Genomic DNA, 20,402 nt, shown 5'->3' with positions numbered 1-20,402 from the left:
CCCCCCCCCCAAAAAAAAAAAAATCAAAAAGCACACTAAAACCCCCAGTAACTATTGGAATTGTAGAAAACCCTGAATAAGTTTTCGTGTTTTGCAGATGACCCCCATGTCGGTGTAAGTCCCCATTTTGCCCTTTGGATATGTTTCCATAATATTTTGGCCGTGAATTTTGTTTCGCGATAGAAAAGGAGCAAGGGACGAAATTCGGCAGAGTACTCCCGTTTTATAAGTATGAATTAAATGACTAAATCATTGACAGAAATGAAAGATTCATAAAATCTTTATTTAACAAAGGCATATGATGCATCTATTACAGAAAGACTTTGAGAATAAACATGATTAACAAAGGAAAGAGTTACCTAGTAATCTTCGTATTACCGAAAATTATTGAGTATTTCTTACTTATTAGATAAACAAGCCTGCTTTGCGTCTGGGTTAATGACCCTATGCAAAAGAGAAGGGAAAAAAAATTCATGTACCAATTAGATGACCATACACAACCCATCTGACACACTATAACCATGAACACCTTAGCGATTGACATAACCACACACAACCCATTTGCCACCCTATAACCATGAACTCCTTACCAATCTAGATAACCACACACAATCAATTGCCTAACCCTATAACAATGAACTCTTTACCAATTTAGATAACCACATCACACATCAACCAAAACCTTAATTTGATGGATTGGTCTACAATGTGCATTGATCAAGTAATTTTAACACTTAAACAAATACCACACCTCGATCTTGATATGACCGTCATGGCATCACTCAAAATTATTAATTGAGAACTAATGTAACATTCGCGGATTGAAATTCTTTCCTCTCCGAGCCATGCACAACATCCTTTTGATGGGTCATGCACATTCTTTTATCAGCAATATCACTTGACTTGCATTCTCTCCATTGTTAATCACCTGCTTATAAGATTATTCATCCTTATCGTTCTCCTTGTGTTCGCAACCTGCATATAGATAATAATGACATCTCAATCTTGCTTCTGTTTCAGATGTTATAATTCTTCCATTGCATTTATCTGTAAAGGACCATTATCAAAAATAAAGTGATATCTCCTGAGTCCATCTATTCTCATTTCTTCCGGTGTGGTGTCTTTTCTGCAGGATGCACAGAACTTGAAGAAGATGAAACGTAACAGTAAAATTGGGAAGGAAATTGTCTCTGCGTAAGTTCATCGAGCCTGCACTCTCTGCAAGGCTTATAAAGTTTGATATAAAGGGCTGCTGAACATTAACACTCATGAGAATCTTTGAAGTCTATGAATACGTGGACTGTAAGTCAGAGCTTTGAGATTGAATGAGCACAGCATTATATTTTGATAATAAAGTTCATGAAACTGCCAGGTTGAGGTGGTCTATGTGGAAATCAGTATGCTAGAATAATATACAAAGTTATCTTCTCCGACTGAATATAACTGGTTGTCTTTAGTAATAAGTTGCAGGCAGTTTCAGTACAGGAAAAGATGAGAACTATTGGTTGTTTATTTGTTCATGTGTAATGAGAATTGATGACTCCGTCAGTTATTAAGATCGAAAGGGTCAACTGAAAGAGATGCTTCCATACCACCTGGATTATGTTTGTTAAAATTTAAAGGGAAATAACAGGAGAGAAGGAATACGGAACACATGAATCTGGTGTAAAAGCGTTATTATTGTTGTCATATCCTCTTGTATTGTCTGCATATAATGGCTGCTAAATGGCAATGGTAGGGAAGTAGTATTTTAAATAGTTGTTTTCAGAATTTAATGAGCATGTCATCAATTATTTTTAAACGACGTTGTAGCTTCTCAAAGTTATATCTGATTGCGTTAGAGATATTTGTGTTTTAAAATTTTGTATGTTTCTATCTTCCTTAATTTCTAGTATTTGTGCAAGTGGTATCAATAGTATTCTATTTATCACGCAGCATTAAGAAAGGTGGCACAAACCCAACATCAAACACAATTTTAGCTGCTGTGCTAGAGAAAGCTAGAGAACTTGATGTGCCTAAGGAAATTGTGGATAGAAACATCAAAAAAGCTTCAGAGAAGGGACAAGAGGATTTTATTGACAAGTTCTATGAGGTAAGTTTAGTGTTATAGTTCTCAAATTGATGCTTTTATTATCCTTTACTTTGAAGGCTTGGTAAAAGTTTCCAAATGGTAATTATGCTGGGTATTGCTAAGTAGGTATATGGTTTTGGTGGGGTTGGCATGGTAGTTGCGGCCTCAACAGATAAAGTAACTAGAACCATTGCTGATGTTAGGGGTGTGGTAAAGGATTGTGGAGCAAAGCTGGCTGATCCAGGATCCATCTTATTCAAGTTTAGGCGAGCACGAGTTGTGAATGTAAAGGCTATTGATGCTGATAAAGATCAGATTCTTGGTATTGCTTTAGACGCTGGTGCTGAAGATGTGATTGAGCCTACGGTTTATGATGATGATTCAGTAGAAGATCGTTCAGAAAGGTCTTATTCTATCTTATTATCTCAAGCAATGAATTTGCGAATTTATTTTTCTCTCGAATATTTTTCTCATTCATGTGTCTTCAAGTATTCTATTAACTTGAGAACAAATGGGCACTGACCTTATAATGATTAATAAGATATGCAGTTAATCAGTTTGGCATGTAAAAGCTAGTCTCTTTTTTCCTTCCAGAATAACATGTTTTACCATAAGTAAAAGCAAATGAATCAATCTCATATATCCATTACACAATAACTCGTGTTACCTAAGAAAATGCTAATGGATGAATCCTATATATCCTCTAGCAGTTACTGTTTACTAGGTTTCTAGGATTTTTTAGCTTTATGAGTCCATTCCTCTCTGGTAATATTTACTTGTCATTTCTTCTATATTAATGAACTCAAACTGGGCATTCTGGTGCATTCGTGATTACCCACAACTGTGATTTTTCTGTGAGAGTTACTCTCTGGATTCGACGTTTATATATGTGGAATCAGCTATACAGGGTGAGAGATGAAGTCTAGTTTCAATGTATTTACATTGTATTAATCTAGAAAATAGTTCTGAAATTGCTGTCTTCAAATGGTTGGCAGCCCTTGATCTAGGGTTATAGAGTTCTTTAATTGACCTGCAATGTTCAATTATAGGTTTTATCTCCGGCTGCAATTATAAAATTTATGCACATGTCTGATTGCAATTTTGTTAGTGTATAGGATACCTCTTCTTTTGTACTATAAATGGACATCTTGGATGGACAGTACATGCATATGCATATAGGCAGGTAATATAATAGCCAAGCTTGCAATAAATTGTAGTCGATTATTAAGCTTTTTGTCTGCAATTGGCTGTAATATGTGTTGGAAAAGAGTAAAATCATAGACTCACACATGTTGGCTTTATGCCAATTCCATACACACTGATAAATGCGTCCATATACAGTTAGTAGTCAACCACCTAAATGCAATGGCTGACACAGGCATCAAGTGATCCTCAACATAGTTACACAGTATGTGCTACGTAGCGGGTCGTGGTACACAATTTGCCGTTTAGAAAATATGGATTCGATTGTCGGGGGGTGGGGGTTGGTGTAGCTTGCTTTGGTACGCAAGTTTGGTCATTAGCACGTTGTAAAATGTTTTTGGGATGTGCTTACCATTTTCCAAAGTGTATAGTAGAAACATAGAAACTAGAAAGCTAATTATGCATTTCAATATTTTTCATATAAAATACTCAAATGCTTCTCTTTTTATGGAGTTTATTCTTTTGTTCTGTTTCTCTTTTCACATAGTTTGTGTTGGGATCATGACTTCATTTCACGTTTAATTAACAGAGGTATTTAGTCATTGTAAAGACATTGGCTCATATATTCTATTGTGTGTCTCCCTTTACTCAATTGTGTACATTGCAAACTATGATCCTCAGTCATCTTATTTATCTTTTAGAATGTGCCTTAAACTTCAAAAGTGACTTTTCTGATAGTGGTTCATTTTAAACAAATATAAAATTGTATCTTTTGCAGAACAATATACCTAGAATTCACCCTTGAACTTCAAAATTCCTGTTCCGACTGTTGATTCATTTTGCAGCTACTATAAAATTGTAAGTCCTGCAGAAAACTACTCGGATATACTAACTAAATTGCGAGAGCAAGGAGTTGCTTTTGAGCCGGATAATGGTTTTGAGCTATTGCCACTGAATGCCATTGAGGTATGAGCATTGTTATTCATTTCTTCTCTTGGCGTCTTCTCCACATTATCCATTATTTATTTTAGTGGCTGTCTGCAGTAGCAGTTTTTTTCATGTATGGTCTCGGACTTTCAGTACTGGTCTTACGTTTCATATTTGCCTTCTAAATTAGCTGTATCATGAACTTATTGCAAGCATTATAGATGATGCTTAAAAAGTGATCCTGATATGATCTCTTCTCACCTTAATTCTATATAGATCCATTTTTAGTGAAATTTGTTCAAGAGCAACGACTAAGAAGTCTACTTAATGCTATGATATTTTTGGTTCGTAGCTTCATAGAATGCATTCTTTAACTCTTTTATATGATTCAGTTAAAATTCTTTTACTGGATTATTATCATCATTCATCTAGATATTATCATCATTCATCTAGATGTGAATTCTTAATACATAATATTAGCCATTACATGCCTCATAAACTTGGTAATTATTATGCTGATGGTGCACTGAACGACCAGTTCTCTTCTTACATGCCTCATCCTACACTAGTAACACTACTCGTTACTTCTCATTTTCTTTCATGGTTTATCAAACCATTTTTTTATTCCACCAACTAGATTTAAGATTCACAGCATCTCTTGTTTAAAGAAAATATGTTCTCTGTTGTCACCTTCAACAGGTAGATGACGAGGCCGTGGATCTGAATAAGGACCTTATGTCCAAATTACTGGAGCTTGATGATGTTGATGCTGTTTATTCAGATCAAAAGTGAGAAATGAGTAGGTTTCACAATCAGGTAAAGTTTCCGGCGATTGAAATACTTGTTCTTTTTATAGTCTAGTCTTTTTATAATGGAGAATATTGAAGTTTGCATCGTGCGCATACTTGGGAGCATTATTATAATTCTCATAGGAAAAGTGATTAGTATGTATTTGCTAACAAATTTATTTTTCTATACTAATCACTTGGTTCCCTGTTCTTTTCCTTTGTAAACAGGTAACATGAGGTGATGGTGAGAAAACTATATGCGCAAAATTACTGGATAGAATAAGTGGTTTGGTCCCCATTTTGACATTGAAAGCGATAGTAAAGAGGATGCCTCTTATTTACAAAATTTGTATTTCTTTTTGACATTATGAGCGATTAATAGTTCAGCACTCATACATCAATGGGAACTTTGTATTCTCGTGAATATTTGGTCCATATTGTTTCAGTGTTTTGCTACAACCACCAATTTATTGTTGGCAAGAGTTCAAATTTTGTCTGATATGTTGTTTATCATTTATAATTTTCGTGGCCTTCTTGGCTGAGATTGTTAGAATATCATAACATGCATTCAATTTATATTAAGAAAACATTAAAGACCGTGAAGGACTAATTTGTTTGCCTGCTGATTACATCTCAACTTAATTCCTTGAAAACGTATGAATCGTGCGTACGTTTCTATATAATTAATATATCATGCTCTCCGTGAATGACTCATTTCATTTTTACTCAAGATTATTATATTATATTATATATATATATATATAATCTTTGGTAAACACCACCTTAGTGGCAGTGAATGATAAATACTGATAATGGCATAAACATTGAGCTTAAAATAAAAAGCTTTCATTTATGGGAGAAAGCTGGTCAAAAGTGATTACAATCGGCACAAATATCTCAGAAACGCATCGACGAAAATTTCATTCCAGGATATTTCCCCAATTCCTACCTTTCCTGAAATCATATCGATCCGTTGCATGCCTCTGTGTCTTGATATAAACTTGAAGTGCTACCTTTGTTACGCAAAAGAACAAAAAGCTACACCTTCTCTATCAATTAAGCTGGGCGCGAGTACTAAAATAGTACAAAGAGACAGCAGTTACCTCCTCAAAGAACAAAACTAGCTTGGTACCATAACAAGGTAGCAATTTCCTTGTGGCTTGAAATGAGATCTCTTACTGAGATAATACACAGGGTGAACTAATTTATTTCTCTCTATACTGCATCTACAACAGTTTTGGCATAAGAACGGATCAAAACTTTATAGAACCTCTCCCCACATTGCCCTACAAATTCCTCATTCAAATAAGTCGCTGAGCTGATTAACCCTTCATTTGCAGATACTCTTGAAACAAGGCATTAGAAGCAGACCATAGATCCCTTCCAAGCTTTGCATTGTAGGAAATCGAAGATGACTGAATCGTCCTGCCCTTACCACCGAAGAAATATTTCCCCGAGACTTCCTAAAACAAAAAAATATTTTATCTCTTTTAAAAGGATATCAAAACCGAGGGAAGTGCAAGGGAGTTGAAATCAGTAAACGAGGAAAGGCTGGCATACAAGAGGAGCAAGAGCTGCATCGACAATTGAACGAACTCCATCCTCAGGAGATTGCAGGAGAAACAAGCATCTTAGAATCGTAAAAGCCAGCTGAGAAAGACACTGGGGAAGTTCACGCATAATTCTGGTTTCCACTGCTCCAGGATCAGCAAAGCTAACACACAAACAATGCTTATAGTACACAGAAAGAAACAAAAAAGGGTTTTTCTCATATTAGACCCCAAATTCCGTCCTGTTTTATAGCAGCTTCCCAAAATCATCATATTTGTAAATCTAACCCCACCCCCAACCCTCTCCCCCCCCCCCCAAAAAAAAAAAATGACACTCACCTCCCCCCACCACCGCACCCCACCCCCACCCAAAAAAAAGGGGGGTGGGGGTGGGGGTGGATTGGGAAAAATAGCAAGATGAATATAATAGTATAGAGCATCGTGTGTATTTGTTTGATACGTACTTGACAGAGATGGTAGAAGATGAATCCACCGCATGAAGTTGCCGATGCAGCTCATATGAGAAAAGAAGCAAATACACTGCCAAATAAATAATGATATTTAGATACAAGGTATCTGAATATGTTATATAGCTATATATCACGGATTTGACTTACATTTGGAATATTCATAAATGCGAGCCCAAGGATATTTTCCTGCGGTTGGCAGGCAAACTAGAGTTTTCTGATCCACCTTTATATCAAACACTACCCACAACAAAATAAGGACTAGTAATATATAAAGAAGAATTGACAAAATTTTCATAAGACTGTAAAGACAGATCTAAATTTACTCACCAGATCGATGTGTAAAAGATGTCACATTGACTATCCGAGAAGCTACAGGGCTGTTCTTGAGTAGTGGCAAAAGCAGTTTTGTGAGAAAAAATGCACCCATGTAATTTGTCTGCATCATCCTGCAAGTAAATAAATTAGCATGTAATTCTAGTGCCTTTGGAAATAGGCATCTAACTCTAATACTAAATATGAGACACGATGCAACTACTGGATGGTATTACATGACTTACATGTCAAATATGGATACAATAAGCAAACAATAGTGTCACATGAAAACTAATGCAGAACTGAAGGCCCAAGACGCTGAAAAACGATTATAATCCACATTTGGGTGTTTGGCAGGTGGATTATTTTGGATTGTCATCCACTAAAAAATATCATCCACCAAAATGTAAGTTAGTCCATAAAGTTTGACCAAGTAAAAGACAAATTTACCCACCATCCCCAAATGATTTCACACATCTCCAAGCCTATTTATTAACTTGCTCACCACCAAGCCCTTTTTGGTCATTTTGACAACTATGATAGATTATAATCCACCCATTTGTCAAATATAAAGTTTGAAAACGGATTATAATCCACTAAATTTATCAAAAACCTTGGACTATAATCCAACCACAAATGGATTATAATCCATAGTTCCCAAACATGCGTACTTTCAAATTCACATGATGACAATGCAATGTATTGAAGATATAGTGCACCAAAATTGCATTTCAGAAGAGAAATTCAGTGGGGTGAATAAATCCAGAAAAGCAAAGATACACTGTGGTTATGGTCCAAAAACAATACTCAGCGTGCAACATCAAAGAATGCAGAAAACAGTGTCATGTGTTAAAAAAATCCCAACCAACTCATAGATTCTTTAATTCTACGTCATTAAATATAATTAGATTGCTCAAATCTTGTGCAGGAAACAAGGAAGTACCAAACCAACTATATTCACTCTCCACTAGTTCTCATAATATTTACTTGTTAGTTACCCCTATTTATGGTTATCTAGAACCTTTAGCTGATGATCTCTCCAAATAATGTGAAGGGTCTAAAATTTCATGCTACTAAACCTACTTTGTAATCAATAAATCTACTAGACAGTTATCCTATCATGGATAGATAGAGAGAGACAGAGAGGGAAGAAAAAAACATAGGAAAGACGATGAATCGTTGAGCATTTTTGGTTTTTCTTTCTTTTTGCAGTAACTCGTCGTTTGTGTCAAGATTGGTGGCTGCCTTTTTTTTGTCAACAAAGACAGCCATCGAAAGCAAGGGAGCAAGGGTCAAAAAAAGTGAAGGAGGATGATTGACAGTCCACAATTTGTGGTCTGATTATGGAGGCTATAAAAGAAACCCTGCTCTCCCTTTACTTTTAATCCTCATCTGCTGAGTGTATTCAATACTTTTGAGTGTTCTTGAGAAGAGAGGCAAAATCAGAGAGTGATTTTGTGAGGAAAATTTCTGGAGATAATTTTTTCTTGTGAGTTGTGTAAAAACACTTATAAATTTTCTCCCCTTAGTGAAAAAACTACAGCGGACCGTAGACGTAGGCAATTTTGTGTCGAACCACGTTACATTTGTGTTGTTATTCCGCTTCATTCTTTCACTTTCCTGCTAATCTGGTGATAGAAAATCTTGTGTTGTACAATTTTTACCCAACAACTGGTATCAGAGCTCTGGTTGTGACGTCTGTTAATTTTCTGCGAAATTACAATTCACGTGAATAGTGAAATTTTGTCGACGATACTGGTTCGTCGACAGCAGTGTTCTAATACATGGTGGTTCGCAGAAACAGTCAAAAACAATCCAAAGGGTGCCAGATTCAAGTGAGAGCGATGGCTGCAGATGAAGGGAATGTAAAAATTAAGAAGTTCGATAGTGCGGACTTCGGCTTTTTGGATGATGCAGATCGAAGATTATCTGTACCAGAAAAAACTGTATATACCTCTCTTAGGAAATAAGTCAGATGACATGAAGGATGAAGAGTGGGCTCTTCTCGACAGACAAGCTCTTCGAGTTATCCCGCAACGTTGCTTTCAACATAGCAAAGAAAAAGACCACGACGGGTCTTATGACGGCTCTCTGCAGCATGTATGAGAAGCCCTCTGCCTCAAACAAAGTTCGTTTGATGAGACGGCTGTTCAATTTGCAGATGACAAAAAGCGCATCGGTAGCTCAACATCTCAATAAACTCAATACAGTCACATCCGAGTTAAGTTCAGTTAGAATTGAGTTTGATAAAGAAATACGAGCATTGATACTTTTGTCTTCTCTACTAGAAAGTTGGAATGCTACTGTCACAGTTGTGAGTAGCTCGTCGGGAAGCAATAAGTTAAAATTTGATGATGTTCGTGATCTGATTCTCAGTGAAGAAATTCGACGGAGAGAATCGGGTGAAACATCAACCTCCTCAGCCTTACACACAGAGTCTAGGGGGAGATCTTCAAAATAAAGTTCAAATCGCGACGGATCAAAATCTAGATAGAGCAAATCTAGATCGGGAAAGAAAGATTTCAACTGCTATAATTATGATAAGAAGGGTCGTTTCAAGAGGGAGTGCCGGACACCGAAGAAAAATACCGACACATAGGAGTCTGCCAACGTGATCGAGGAAGGAGGTGATGCTATGATTTTAAGCGTCAACAGTCCGATTGAATCATGGATTCTTGATTCAGGGGCATCCTTCCATGCCATCCCATTTCGAGAAATCATGGAGAACTACGTCAACAGTGATTTCGGAAAGATACATCTAGTAGATGATGAAACCCTAAAGATAGTTGGTAAGGGAGACATCTGATTAAAATTTCCAAATCAGACTATGTGAAAGCTGTAAGGAGTGAGACATATTCCTGACCTTAAAAAAAATTTGATCTTTGTGGGGCAGCTAGATGGAGAGGGTTACTGTACAATCTTCTCAGGTCATGAATGGAAGATTACCAAAGGAGCACTCGTTATTGCTCGAGGAAAGAAAACTGGTACTCTCTATGTAACCTCTAACTTAGAGAATATTATTGCAGTAACAGATGCAGATGAAAAATCAAACCTATGACACCAAAAGCTTGACCATATGAGCGAGAAATGGATGAAGACACTTATGTCAAAAGCGAAGTTGCCGGATTTGAAGAATGTAGATGTCGGCCTATGCAAGAATTGCATCTTTGACAAACAGAAGAAAGTCAGTTTTGCAAAGATTGACAAGACACCCAAGACAGAAAAATTAGAGTTGGTTCATACCGATGTATGGGGGTCATCTCTAGTTCCATCTCTTACAAACTCACTGTATTATGTCACCTTCATTGATGATTCTACAAGGAATGTGTGGGTCTATTTTCTGAAGAAGAAATCAGAAGTCTTTGATACCTTCAAAAAATGAAAGGCCATGGTGAAAAATAAAATTGATTTGAAGATAAAGCAGTTTGAGGTCAGACAATGGAGGAGAGTACAAAGACAGTAGATTCAAAGAATTTTGCGCAAACAACGGGATCAAGATGAAGAAAATAGTTCCCATGACACCACAATAAAATGGCATAGCGGAACACATGAACAGAACTTTGAATGAACGTGCCAGAAGCATGAGGACACATGTCGGCTTGCCCAAGTTCCTATGGGCTGAAGCTATCAATACCACAGCCTACCTAATCAACGGCGGGCCATCAGTTCCCTTGGGCGATGGAGTAACAGAAGAAGCTTGGAGCAGAAAAAAGATAAACATTTCGCATTTAAGAGTTTTTGGTTGTATCTCTTATGTACACATAGATTCTGCTGAAAGAAGTAAACTTGATGCTAAATCTAATAGATGTGTTTTTATTGGTTATGGTGGTGACGAGTTTGGTTACCGGTTTTGGGATTATGAAAATCAGAAGATCATCAGAAACAGAGATTTCATATTCAATGAGAATGTGATGTACAAAGACAGATCAATTGCAGAATCAAGTAACTCAAGAACAAAAGCTAAAATAAAGGAATTTGCTGAATTTGAGAAGATTTCTGAAAATGATGCTTAGACTAATTCTGAAGTAGTTCAAGAAGAACCAAGCACGCCAGAAGTGAGACGCTCCTCCAGAATTCCTAAGCCAATCCAATGTTATTCACCTTCTTTGCACTACTTGTTGCTGACTGACAGTGGTGAATCGGAGTGTTATGATGAAACAATGCAAGTGGAGGATCCAATCAAGTGGGAGTCTGCTATGTAAGATGAGATGGATTCACTTATGTCAAATCAGACGTGAGACTTAGCTGAAATACCACCAGGTAAGAAAGCTCTTCATAACAAGTGGATTTACAGGATCAAAGAAGAGCACTATGGGAACACACGCTACAAGGCAAGATTGGTTGTCAAAGGTTTTCAGCAAAAAGAAGGTATTGACTATAATAAAATTCTCTCTGGTCGTGAAACTAACTACAATCAGACTGGCGTTTAAAATTATAGTTGTTGAGAATTTACATCTTGAGCAGTTAGATGTAAAAATAACTTTCTTTCATGGTGATCTGAAGGAGGAGATCTATATGAAGCAACCAGAATGTTTCATAAAGACAGGCAAGAAAAATCTAGTATGCCGTTTGAAGAATAGCTTGTATGGATTAAAACAAGCTCTCAGGCAATGGTACAAGAAGTTTGACAGTTTTATGGGCAGCAACGGTTTTACTAGATGCCAAGCAGATTATTGTTGCTATCTCAAGAGGTTTGACAATAGCGTCATTATTTTATTATTATATATTAATGACATGCTCGTTGTAGGTTCAGATCTGCAAGAGATTATAAATTTGAAGTAAAAATTATCAAAACAGTTCGCAATGAAAGATATTGGCGCTGCAAAGCAGATTCTTAGAATGAGGATCAAGAGAGACATGAAGTCTGAGACTTTGATGTTATCACAGGCTGAGTACATCAACAAAGTACTCTTCAGGTTCAATATGCAAGATGTTAAACCACCTTTAGGTGTTCATTTTAGATTTTCTAAAGAGCAATCACCAAAACCATAGGAGAGCGTGCACACGTGGCGAAGGTCCCATACACCTCAGTAATTGAAGTCTGATGTATGTCATGGTTGTACAAGACCAGATATTGCTCAAGCAGTGAGAGATGTTAGCAGGTACATGAATAATCTGGGCAAGATACATTAGGAAACAGTCAAATGGATCCTCAGATATCTACGGAACACCACAGATAAAACACTTTGTTTCAAATGTGGAGATACAATACTAACAGGTTATGTGGATGCTGATTTAGCAGGAAATGTTGATATCAGAAGGAGTACTACGGGGTATGTCTATACTTTAGGAGGTACTGCAGTAAGTTGGGTTTCTCAACTGCAGAAGATAGTTACTCTCTCCACAACTGAAGCAGAATATATCGCTGTTACAAAAGCCAGTAAGGAAGTGGTTTGGCTTCAAAGTTTCTTGGATCAATTAGGCAAGAAACAAGAAGACAATGTCTTATATTACGACAGTCAAAGTGCTATTCATCTAGCAAAGAATCCGTCTTTTCATTCCAGAACGAAACACATACAGGTACGGTATCATTTTATCTGGTCACTTCTGAAAGATGGAATTTTAAAACTTGAAAAGGTTAGGAGCTCAAAATCCGATAGACATGCTGACAAAGACGGTGACTACTGACAAAGTGAAGTTGTGTTCAGTTTCAGTTAGCCTGCAATAGTATCAAGATCGGGGAAGAGCTGCTGCATAAATTGAGATATGAAGACAGATTAAAATCAGTCTTCAAGTGAGAGATTGTCAAGATTGGTGGCTGTCTTTTTTATCAACAAAGACAGCCACCGAAAGTAGGGGAGCAATGGTCAAAAAAAGGGAAGGGTGGATGATTGACAGTTCACAATTTGTGACCTGATTTGTGCGTATGGAGGCTATAAAAACCTCCCTGCTCTCCCTTTACTTTTAATCCTCATCTGCTTAGTGTATTCAATCCTTCTGAGTGTTCTTGAGAAGAGAGGCAAAATTAGAGAGTGGTTGTGAGGAAAAATTCTAGAGATAATTTTTTCTTGTGAGATGTGTGTAAAAACACTTGTAAATTTTCTCCTCTTAGTGAAAGATCTGCAGCAGCCTGTGGACGTAAGCAATTTTGTGCCGAACCACGTTAAATTTATATGTTGTTATTCCGCTTTATTCTTTCACTTTCCTGCTAATCTGGTGATAGGGAAATCTTGTGTTGTACAATTTTTACCCAATAGTTTGGTATGCGGAAATTAGTGGGAATGGAATGCAATTCCAACTTCTAATTGATGCTTACCAAACATTATGTGTTTTTTAGATGCTAGAAATGTCGTTCCCAATTCCCATCAATTCCCACTTAATATGAGAATTGCTATTCGCAATGAGTTATTAAGGAATTGCTATTCTCACTTAAGTGAGAATGAAAATAATGAAATAAATTTCAAATATACCCTTCTTAAAGATATTCCTACTTAATTCTCTAATCACACCCAAACATGAGAATGGAAATGAGCATTCCATTCCCATATCAATTCCATTGAGCATTCCATTCCCACATCAATTTTATTCCACTCCTATCTTCATTCCATTCTCACATGACTTCATTCCCGCATACCAAGCATGGCGTAAACTGAATGGGCGCTTCAATCAACATTGCCATGACACATGGTTTTATGCTTATAAACATATAAAGCATGAAGACACAAATTATACAATGCTTAAGAAATTCATAAGAAAGAATTTGATTATATATGGATCTAATAACTGAAGAATTTGATTATATATGGATCTAATAACTGAAAGGCTATCATAAACCCCTAAAAGATAAGCTTAATGCAAACACCGACTTCTTGAAAGAATTGATTATATATGGATCTAATAACTGAAAGGCTATCATAAACCCCTACAAGATAAGCTTAATGCAAACACCAACTTCTTGAAAGAATGAGAGATTTACTGGTCGTATCCATCAGCAGTAGTTCGACATGATATTGCAAATATTCCAGCATTGTTTATTAATAGTTGTACTGAAGGATGCAGATTTGACTCTGAAAGCCATTGTTTAAGGGAACTTTCAAACTTCATAATTGAAGGAAAGGATGCCAAGTCAACCTGGAACGCTTTTAGTTTGGCATCCTTGTGTTTCTGCTTGATCTCTTGAATTGTCTGTTTAACATTTGGAGCAAAATCATTTCTTTAAAAAATAAATAAATTACTCAAATGCATGAGGAAATTTTTACTTTTAACTTTGAGATGTACCTGATCTAGCAGCTGAGATGAACGACCAACTGCAAATAAATGAGCAATTCAATGTTATAAAACTTAATTTTGCATTTAAAAAAAAGAGAGAGAAACATACAAAAATCAAACCAAGCTTGAAGCTCCACTAGTTTATTTGCAAGGTTCACATAATAAAAGTAAATACTAATAGCTATTAGCAACACTAGGCATTTTTCAAGTGGAGCTTACATGGTAGTATAGGCTAGAGACCACAGTACTTATGTTTATAGTAATGCTCACAATCTACATAACATATAGTTCATAATTTCATTTCAATTATCTACTACATTATCATATTTCCTCTGATTTTCTGAGACATTGTGTGCCTGCATATTCATATTGTATCATACGTGATATCTGGAACCTATTTAATATTTGAAACGGACAATTTAACTGGTAAAATTTAAGATTCTTTTAAAATTCTTAGATAAAAATCAGAATACCCCATTTAGAACATAAAAAAGGTTATGTGCACTCTCTAACATCCTAAAGTTTTACCCTTCTAAACTTTGATACCCTGAAGCTTTATTTAGACAATTTGATATTGCAAAGTGCAAAAAGTTGATAATAATTTATTTAGGCTACTTAGCATTTAAATACCTTATAGTTTCCTCTAGTTTGCACTTATATACCCTCAGTTGTTTTTGGCATCACGAATATACCTTAAAGTAGTCAAAATTTTCACTTTAATACCTTCAATTATGCAAAAGAGAGTTTTTCCTCGAAAATTGCCACATACACTAATATGCTTATCATATTGTTAAATTTACTATTAAACAAACTTTAATTCTATTTTAAATCCACTTCAGTTCTATCTGAAAATTGAATTTGAATAGGTTTAACAGAATCTATAAAAATAAGGGTTTAAAAAGTTCTAAAATTAACAGGCAACAAGAGAATTTTCGGAGAAATATTCTCACATTTGCATAACCTAAGGTATCAAAGGGCAACTTTTTAAAACTTTATATAAGTGATGCCAAAAACAAATGAGAATATATCAGTGCAAATTATGGGAAACTATAAGGTATTTAAGTGCTAATTAACCTTTTTTTAAAGAATAACACAATGAGAAGTGTATGAGAAACAATTTTCTTACCAAATGAGTAACAAAAGTTAAAAAGTTTTGGAGTATCAAATTGTCAAATTAACATCAATTAAAAAACTTTGTGAAAATGGTCAAATTAGAACTTCACAGTATCAAATTCAAAAAAGCGTGAAGCTTTTTTAGTAGTAAAAAAAATACAACTACCCAAAAAAGTTTAAGTATAAAGAGGATACAGATTTACCATCAATAAAGTATAATGGTTTTTCATGTTCATAATATCATCAATCAAGTAGGTGCATTTTCTAAATTGTAATTTTTAATATTAAAACACATGCAGGCAAGTTGTTTGCTGAAATGCGTAAAAGAAAATCAAGTAACAAAAACACTAACCAAGAACAACATGATAGGCCTCAGCAGCGAGAGCTTGGGCCGCAGCCGCGCCCAAGCCTGATGTCGCTCCGGTAACGATGCAAATGGGCTGCTTGATCTCTGATTCTGGGTCCAAAGAGAGGCGGCATCGAGGATAAGAGGACGATGAAGACGAGTGAAGGAAGAAAGGGAATAAATGAGAGGCAAAGAGGCAGAAGTAGGAGTAGATAAGAGATAGGGGCCAATGTATTGCCATCCTCCAAATCTCTTGGGAATAGAGCATCTTCATGGCTGTTGACCAATCTGTAGCCATTTTCATCTATTGTTCTGTAGAAAGAAGAAGAAAAGAAGGATCTTTTTTATTTTTTATTCTGGGTCGAATCATATTAATGTATACGGAGCTTAGTTCATTTCGCAGAGGAAGAAAACTTTAAAATAGATCAATTCACAAATCTAATTATGAATATCGATCGACTTGATATTTACTTATCAAAATCGACCAACTTTCAGCCACGTGGACGACATGTGCGGAAAAGTTGGTCGATTTTAAGAAAAAAATTTGTGCTCTACGAGATTACCAATCTGATAGAATTATTGGCCTACATTGATCACATGGGATCGTCAATCACGGGTGATTAGTACAGTTTAACCTTTACGGGATTGGCGATCCCTTTGGGCTCGTTTGGTACATGGGTAAAGAAAATGGAGTTACGATTTAACATGCTAATTATTACTCTATAATAGTTAGAGGGGAAAGGTTCTTTTTCATTCCTATGTTTAGTATAGCCTATCAAAGAGGGGTAACGTTTAACCTGTTAAGTTTTAACCTTGTTTGGTATAGTCTATCAAAAAGGATACATTTAACTTAGTAGTGTGACAATTTTCATTTGAACTTTATATAAATGCTAGAATATGGGATTGTTTATGCAAATATTTTCATTTGAACATTTATGCAAATATTTCCCTGATTTAATCATACTGAAAGCTAAAATCAACTCCCTATGTCTCTATTACCACAAAATAAATATGGATTTATCCCAATATCTCAAATTCCCAACTCTACTTGGTCTCACATGAAAACCAATAAGACTTCACCCACACAAAAAGAAGTTTCCTTTTACAACCAAAGCATATCAAAATATATCATTTTTAGTCCAAATCAATCAAAACTCGATGCGTAATTCCAACATGCAAGACTAGCACAAGATCAGCTATCAAATAAGAACTTAACCATTTGAGCAAACATCAGCATGAGCTCAAACAACACAAAACCATCAAATGAAGTTCAACATTAAACACATTTCATAATATATATGAACCCAAATACTGAAGCAATAGAGTACTAAATATAGCAACAAATAACATCATCCTTGATGCTCAAGAGTAGAAACAATCATAATAGAGATCATACTATATATAACTAACATAATAACTCCTAGACAAAACATATTAAATATCTTGATAATCTATTTCTTCCATATTCTTACACTCGCCCTCTTCATCAATTGTCGCATACCGATACTACCCAATGATCAATTGTAAAAATCACATTTCTCATCAACATCCTTCGATTGACGAAATAACATGACATCTTCTTCGGACATCTCCCTCATCAACCTCAACATATCCATCCTAGAAAGAACACAAACTTCACCCAATTCATCACGAAATCCTTTCTTAACATTCCTATCACCTCTATACCCTCTATAAGCAGCCACTAGTTCTGCATTCTGCTTCTCGTTACTTTTCACAATCATTTCCATCTCGTTCTTAAATTCTAATTGAAGCTTATTGATTTCTCTATCCTTCTGGGCCACTTTTTGCTATTTACCTTCTTTTCGAAAGTACATCAGAAGCCCCATCCTTTTGTTTGCTAGAAATATCATAAGTAGCGAGAGTTTTATTCACTATAGAAGCAGATGAGGTATCATTGCTACTGATGTCCTGATCATCTGGATCGGCAGCACATGCAGAATTAGCTGTGGTGGCCCTATCCTTAGCATAAATTTCTTCCATTGCATCGAATAGAGGAGAGGGCTTTCTGTATGTTCCACCTGCTTCTTTATCGAATGGTCTTTAATAAGAACAATATCATTATCGACCACTTGCACAAAATCTGTCATGAAAACTACAATGCAGCCACAAATATGACAAAATATTCATGAACTCTAACTTCTAGCTATGTGGATAAACTAACCATCTTATCAATCACATATTGGGTGCAACGAGCTATATAAATTTTGCGTCCAATCAACATTTAGACCACAATATTAAAATAATAATAATAATAATAATAATAATAATAATAATAATAATAATTCTTAAAGGTTATCAAATCTCAAACTAGTTCCTATTTATTTGGAGGATCATGTGCATGATAAGTAACTAACTTACTAACACAGCTAGAATATAACTGAGGAAGGTTTAAATTACTTCAGTATCTAACTTCTGTTGATTTCTTTTCGGAGCTAGAGAAGGTTTAGTTAGTTATAATTGGCTAAAAGGATGTTGTAACTGTTTGTATATGTAGCAAAACGAAAATTAAATAAAGAAAGAAAAATAAAAATGCTAGTAATGTCTAAAGGGGCATGAATACTAATATCGTTCACATGATTTTAGATAGCAATCATCTGCTGCTTGCTAAATAGCATTTCTTGTAATCAAGAAGTTCATATAGTTTATCCTATTTAGGATATACTTATCATCAATGAATGTAGATAACTAAACATGAAATTGACCTCGGTTTTGATAATAAAAAATTCATGTGAACTTATCGAGTTGCATCTACTAATGCAGGCTGTCTAAAAAACTAGAAACCATGAGATAGAGAAATTCGTCACCAATAAAAAATCTAATGTCAAACTGCTTGAAAGTTCAAACCGTTATCTTGAAAGCAAATATCTCTGGTGCTCTTGTTCACACTTCTGACAATCTGATACTTAATGCAGTAAAATTGTAAATGGCACATAATTCTACTTATGCATACTTTTCTCTGATTATGCTATAGCAACTTCATTGGTGCAAAATAGTACGTAGAATATTCAAAAGATAACATGCTCTGCAGATATCAACATGAAAGGCTAACTACTTTATTTGCTGTGTTTGGATGCTCTGGAAACAATACTAACAATGCATCTTGACTTTGCAGATAAGAAGAAATGCACCAATAACTTCTAGGAAAGGATGGGTTTCGAGTTTCTTCCTCCTTTACTTATGTGTTTTCCTGAGTCTCGTTTCAAATAGAGGTTAGATTTCTTTACTTACATAGTAATTTCATTTTTCTACTAAGGACCTAATTGGCAAGACCTCTTCCTGTCTATTGAAGATACTATTCGCCATTAGAATTTGATCAAGTCAATCAACTAACATTGTGGTGTAATTCACTTTTTTTTTGTTGCTTGCTTTTGTCTATTTTGAAGTATGAAAATGTGAGTTTGAAAATTGCAGATAGCCGTGGAGACTTCAGAAACTGCGGACATCATTTATTTACATAAGACACATATAATCAAGGATGAATTTGAAGCTAATAGGTCAGTTGCTTGAGTTTGATTCTATTAACTGAAAGTGCAAATTTCCTTTTATTTGTAATTAGGCAAGAGAGGCTACAATCACAACAATGGATGCCTAATCCAAAAGTTATCAACTTTTACTAAAGTCGTGAAAATAAACAACTATCCATGAAAGAGTGCATGATATGGTTATAAAACAATTTATAACAATGGATAACAAAAATCGAAATGCAAAAATATCAAGTGTCGATAAAAAAAATTCTAAGGAGAGCATTTCATCAAACACTTAGCAAGCAAAACCTAATTGAAGATCACATGGGCGGATTTTGATACTTTGGTGCGATTTCAAGGTGAACTCGGCAATGGCCTTGGCTTTCTCTCTTAGATCAAAATCGACCTCTGATTTTTCAAAATAAAGGTAAAAATTAATGAAAGGAAGAGAGAGAGAGAGAGAGAGAGAGAGAGAGAGAGAGAGATGAGGGTTACCTTGAGTTTGAGGCGGTAGTGGCGACGGCGGCGGGGGAGATGAAGGAGATTCGAGAGATCCGAGAGAGATCGAGGGAGAGAGATCCGAGAGAGGTCCAGGGAGAGCGATCTCGAGATCGAGATCGAGATCGAGATCGAGATGAGAGAGAGAGAGAGAGCGATGAGAACGATCGCCGTGCCGGCCGCCGGCCGGGCGTGTTTTGTTTGTTTTGCGGTTTTTAGATATTAGTCCCTTACATCTTCAATAATGGCATGTTAATCGGACAAATTTTTAAAACCGACCCATTCGAACATTTAATTGTAAAAAACGACCCGTTTTCAAGATATTTGTAAAAACCGACCTGGTTTCAGCCCTGACGCTGAAACCAGGTCGGTTTTTGTAAAAAATCTTTTAAAACTTCACGGGAGTTCAACTCCCGTGAAGTTTAGCAGAAGATTAGCAGAGGAATTAAACTTCACGGGAGATGAACTCCCGTGAAGTTGCCATCATTCA

At 35.8% G+C, this 20,402-nt stretch overlaps 2 protein-coding genes across 7 annotated transcripts in view; one reads left to right on the top strand and one right to left on the bottom strand.

The window, feature by feature from the left end:
* The window catches only part of LOC109840870 (probable transcriptional regulatory protein At2g25830), a 6,077-nt gene extending 651 nt beyond the window's left edge, over positions 1-5,426 (top strand). Inside the window, exons 3-8 of the mRNA XM_020409677.1 lie at positions 1,133-1,194; positions 1,936-2,092; positions 2,198-2,475; positions 4,060-4,180; positions 4,841-4,957; positions 5,158-5,426. Of these exons, the coding sequence (XP_020265266.1) occupies positions 1,133-1,194; positions 1,936-2,092; positions 2,198-2,475; positions 4,060-4,180; positions 4,841-4,933 (711 nt within the window). The 3' untranslated portion in view covers positions 4,934-4,957; positions 5,158-5,426. The remainder of the gene's footprint in view (positions 1-1,132; positions 1,195-1,935; positions 2,093-2,197; positions 2,476-4,059; positions 4,181-4,840; positions 4,958-5,157) is intronic.
* On the bottom strand, positions 5,827-20,132 carry LOC109840868 (dehydrogenase/reductase SDR family member on chromosome X-like). Of its 6 annotated transcripts, none has more exons than XM_020409670.1 (10): positions 19,910-20,132; positions 19,724-19,822; positions 15,936-16,241; positions 14,480-14,508; positions 14,178-14,386; positions 7,277-7,395; positions 7,097-7,186; positions 6,944-7,019; positions 6,490-6,643; positions 5,827-6,392 (listed from the first exon to the last, which is right to left on the bottom strand). In XM_020409670.1, exons 3-10 carry the CDS (start codon positions 16,231-16,233, stop codon positions 6,252-6,254), a joined length of 1,116 nt encoding a protein of 371 aa, XP_020265259.1. In that variant the 5' UTR covers positions 16,234-16,241; positions 19,724-19,822; positions 19,910-20,132; the 3' UTR covers positions 5,827-6,251. The 6 variants fall into 6 exon arrangements, with proteins under 6 accessions (XP_020265259.1, XP_020265263.1, XP_020265264.1 ...); XM_020409674.1 differs by having other exon boundaries at positions 5,827-6,388; XM_020409675.1 differs by having other exon boundaries at positions 7,097-7,135.

The sequence above is a fragment of the Asparagus officinalis genome, chromosome 5 (assembly GCF_001876935.1).
Source record: "Asparagus officinalis chromosome 5, Aspof.V1, whole genome shotgun sequence".
Lineage (NCBI taxonomy): Eukaryota > Viridiplantae > Streptophyta > Magnoliopsida > Asparagales > Asparagaceae > Asparagus > Asparagus officinalis.
The sequence above is the reverse complement of the archived record's forward strand: the minus strand, read 5'-3'. Positions and strand labels throughout refer to the sequence as shown.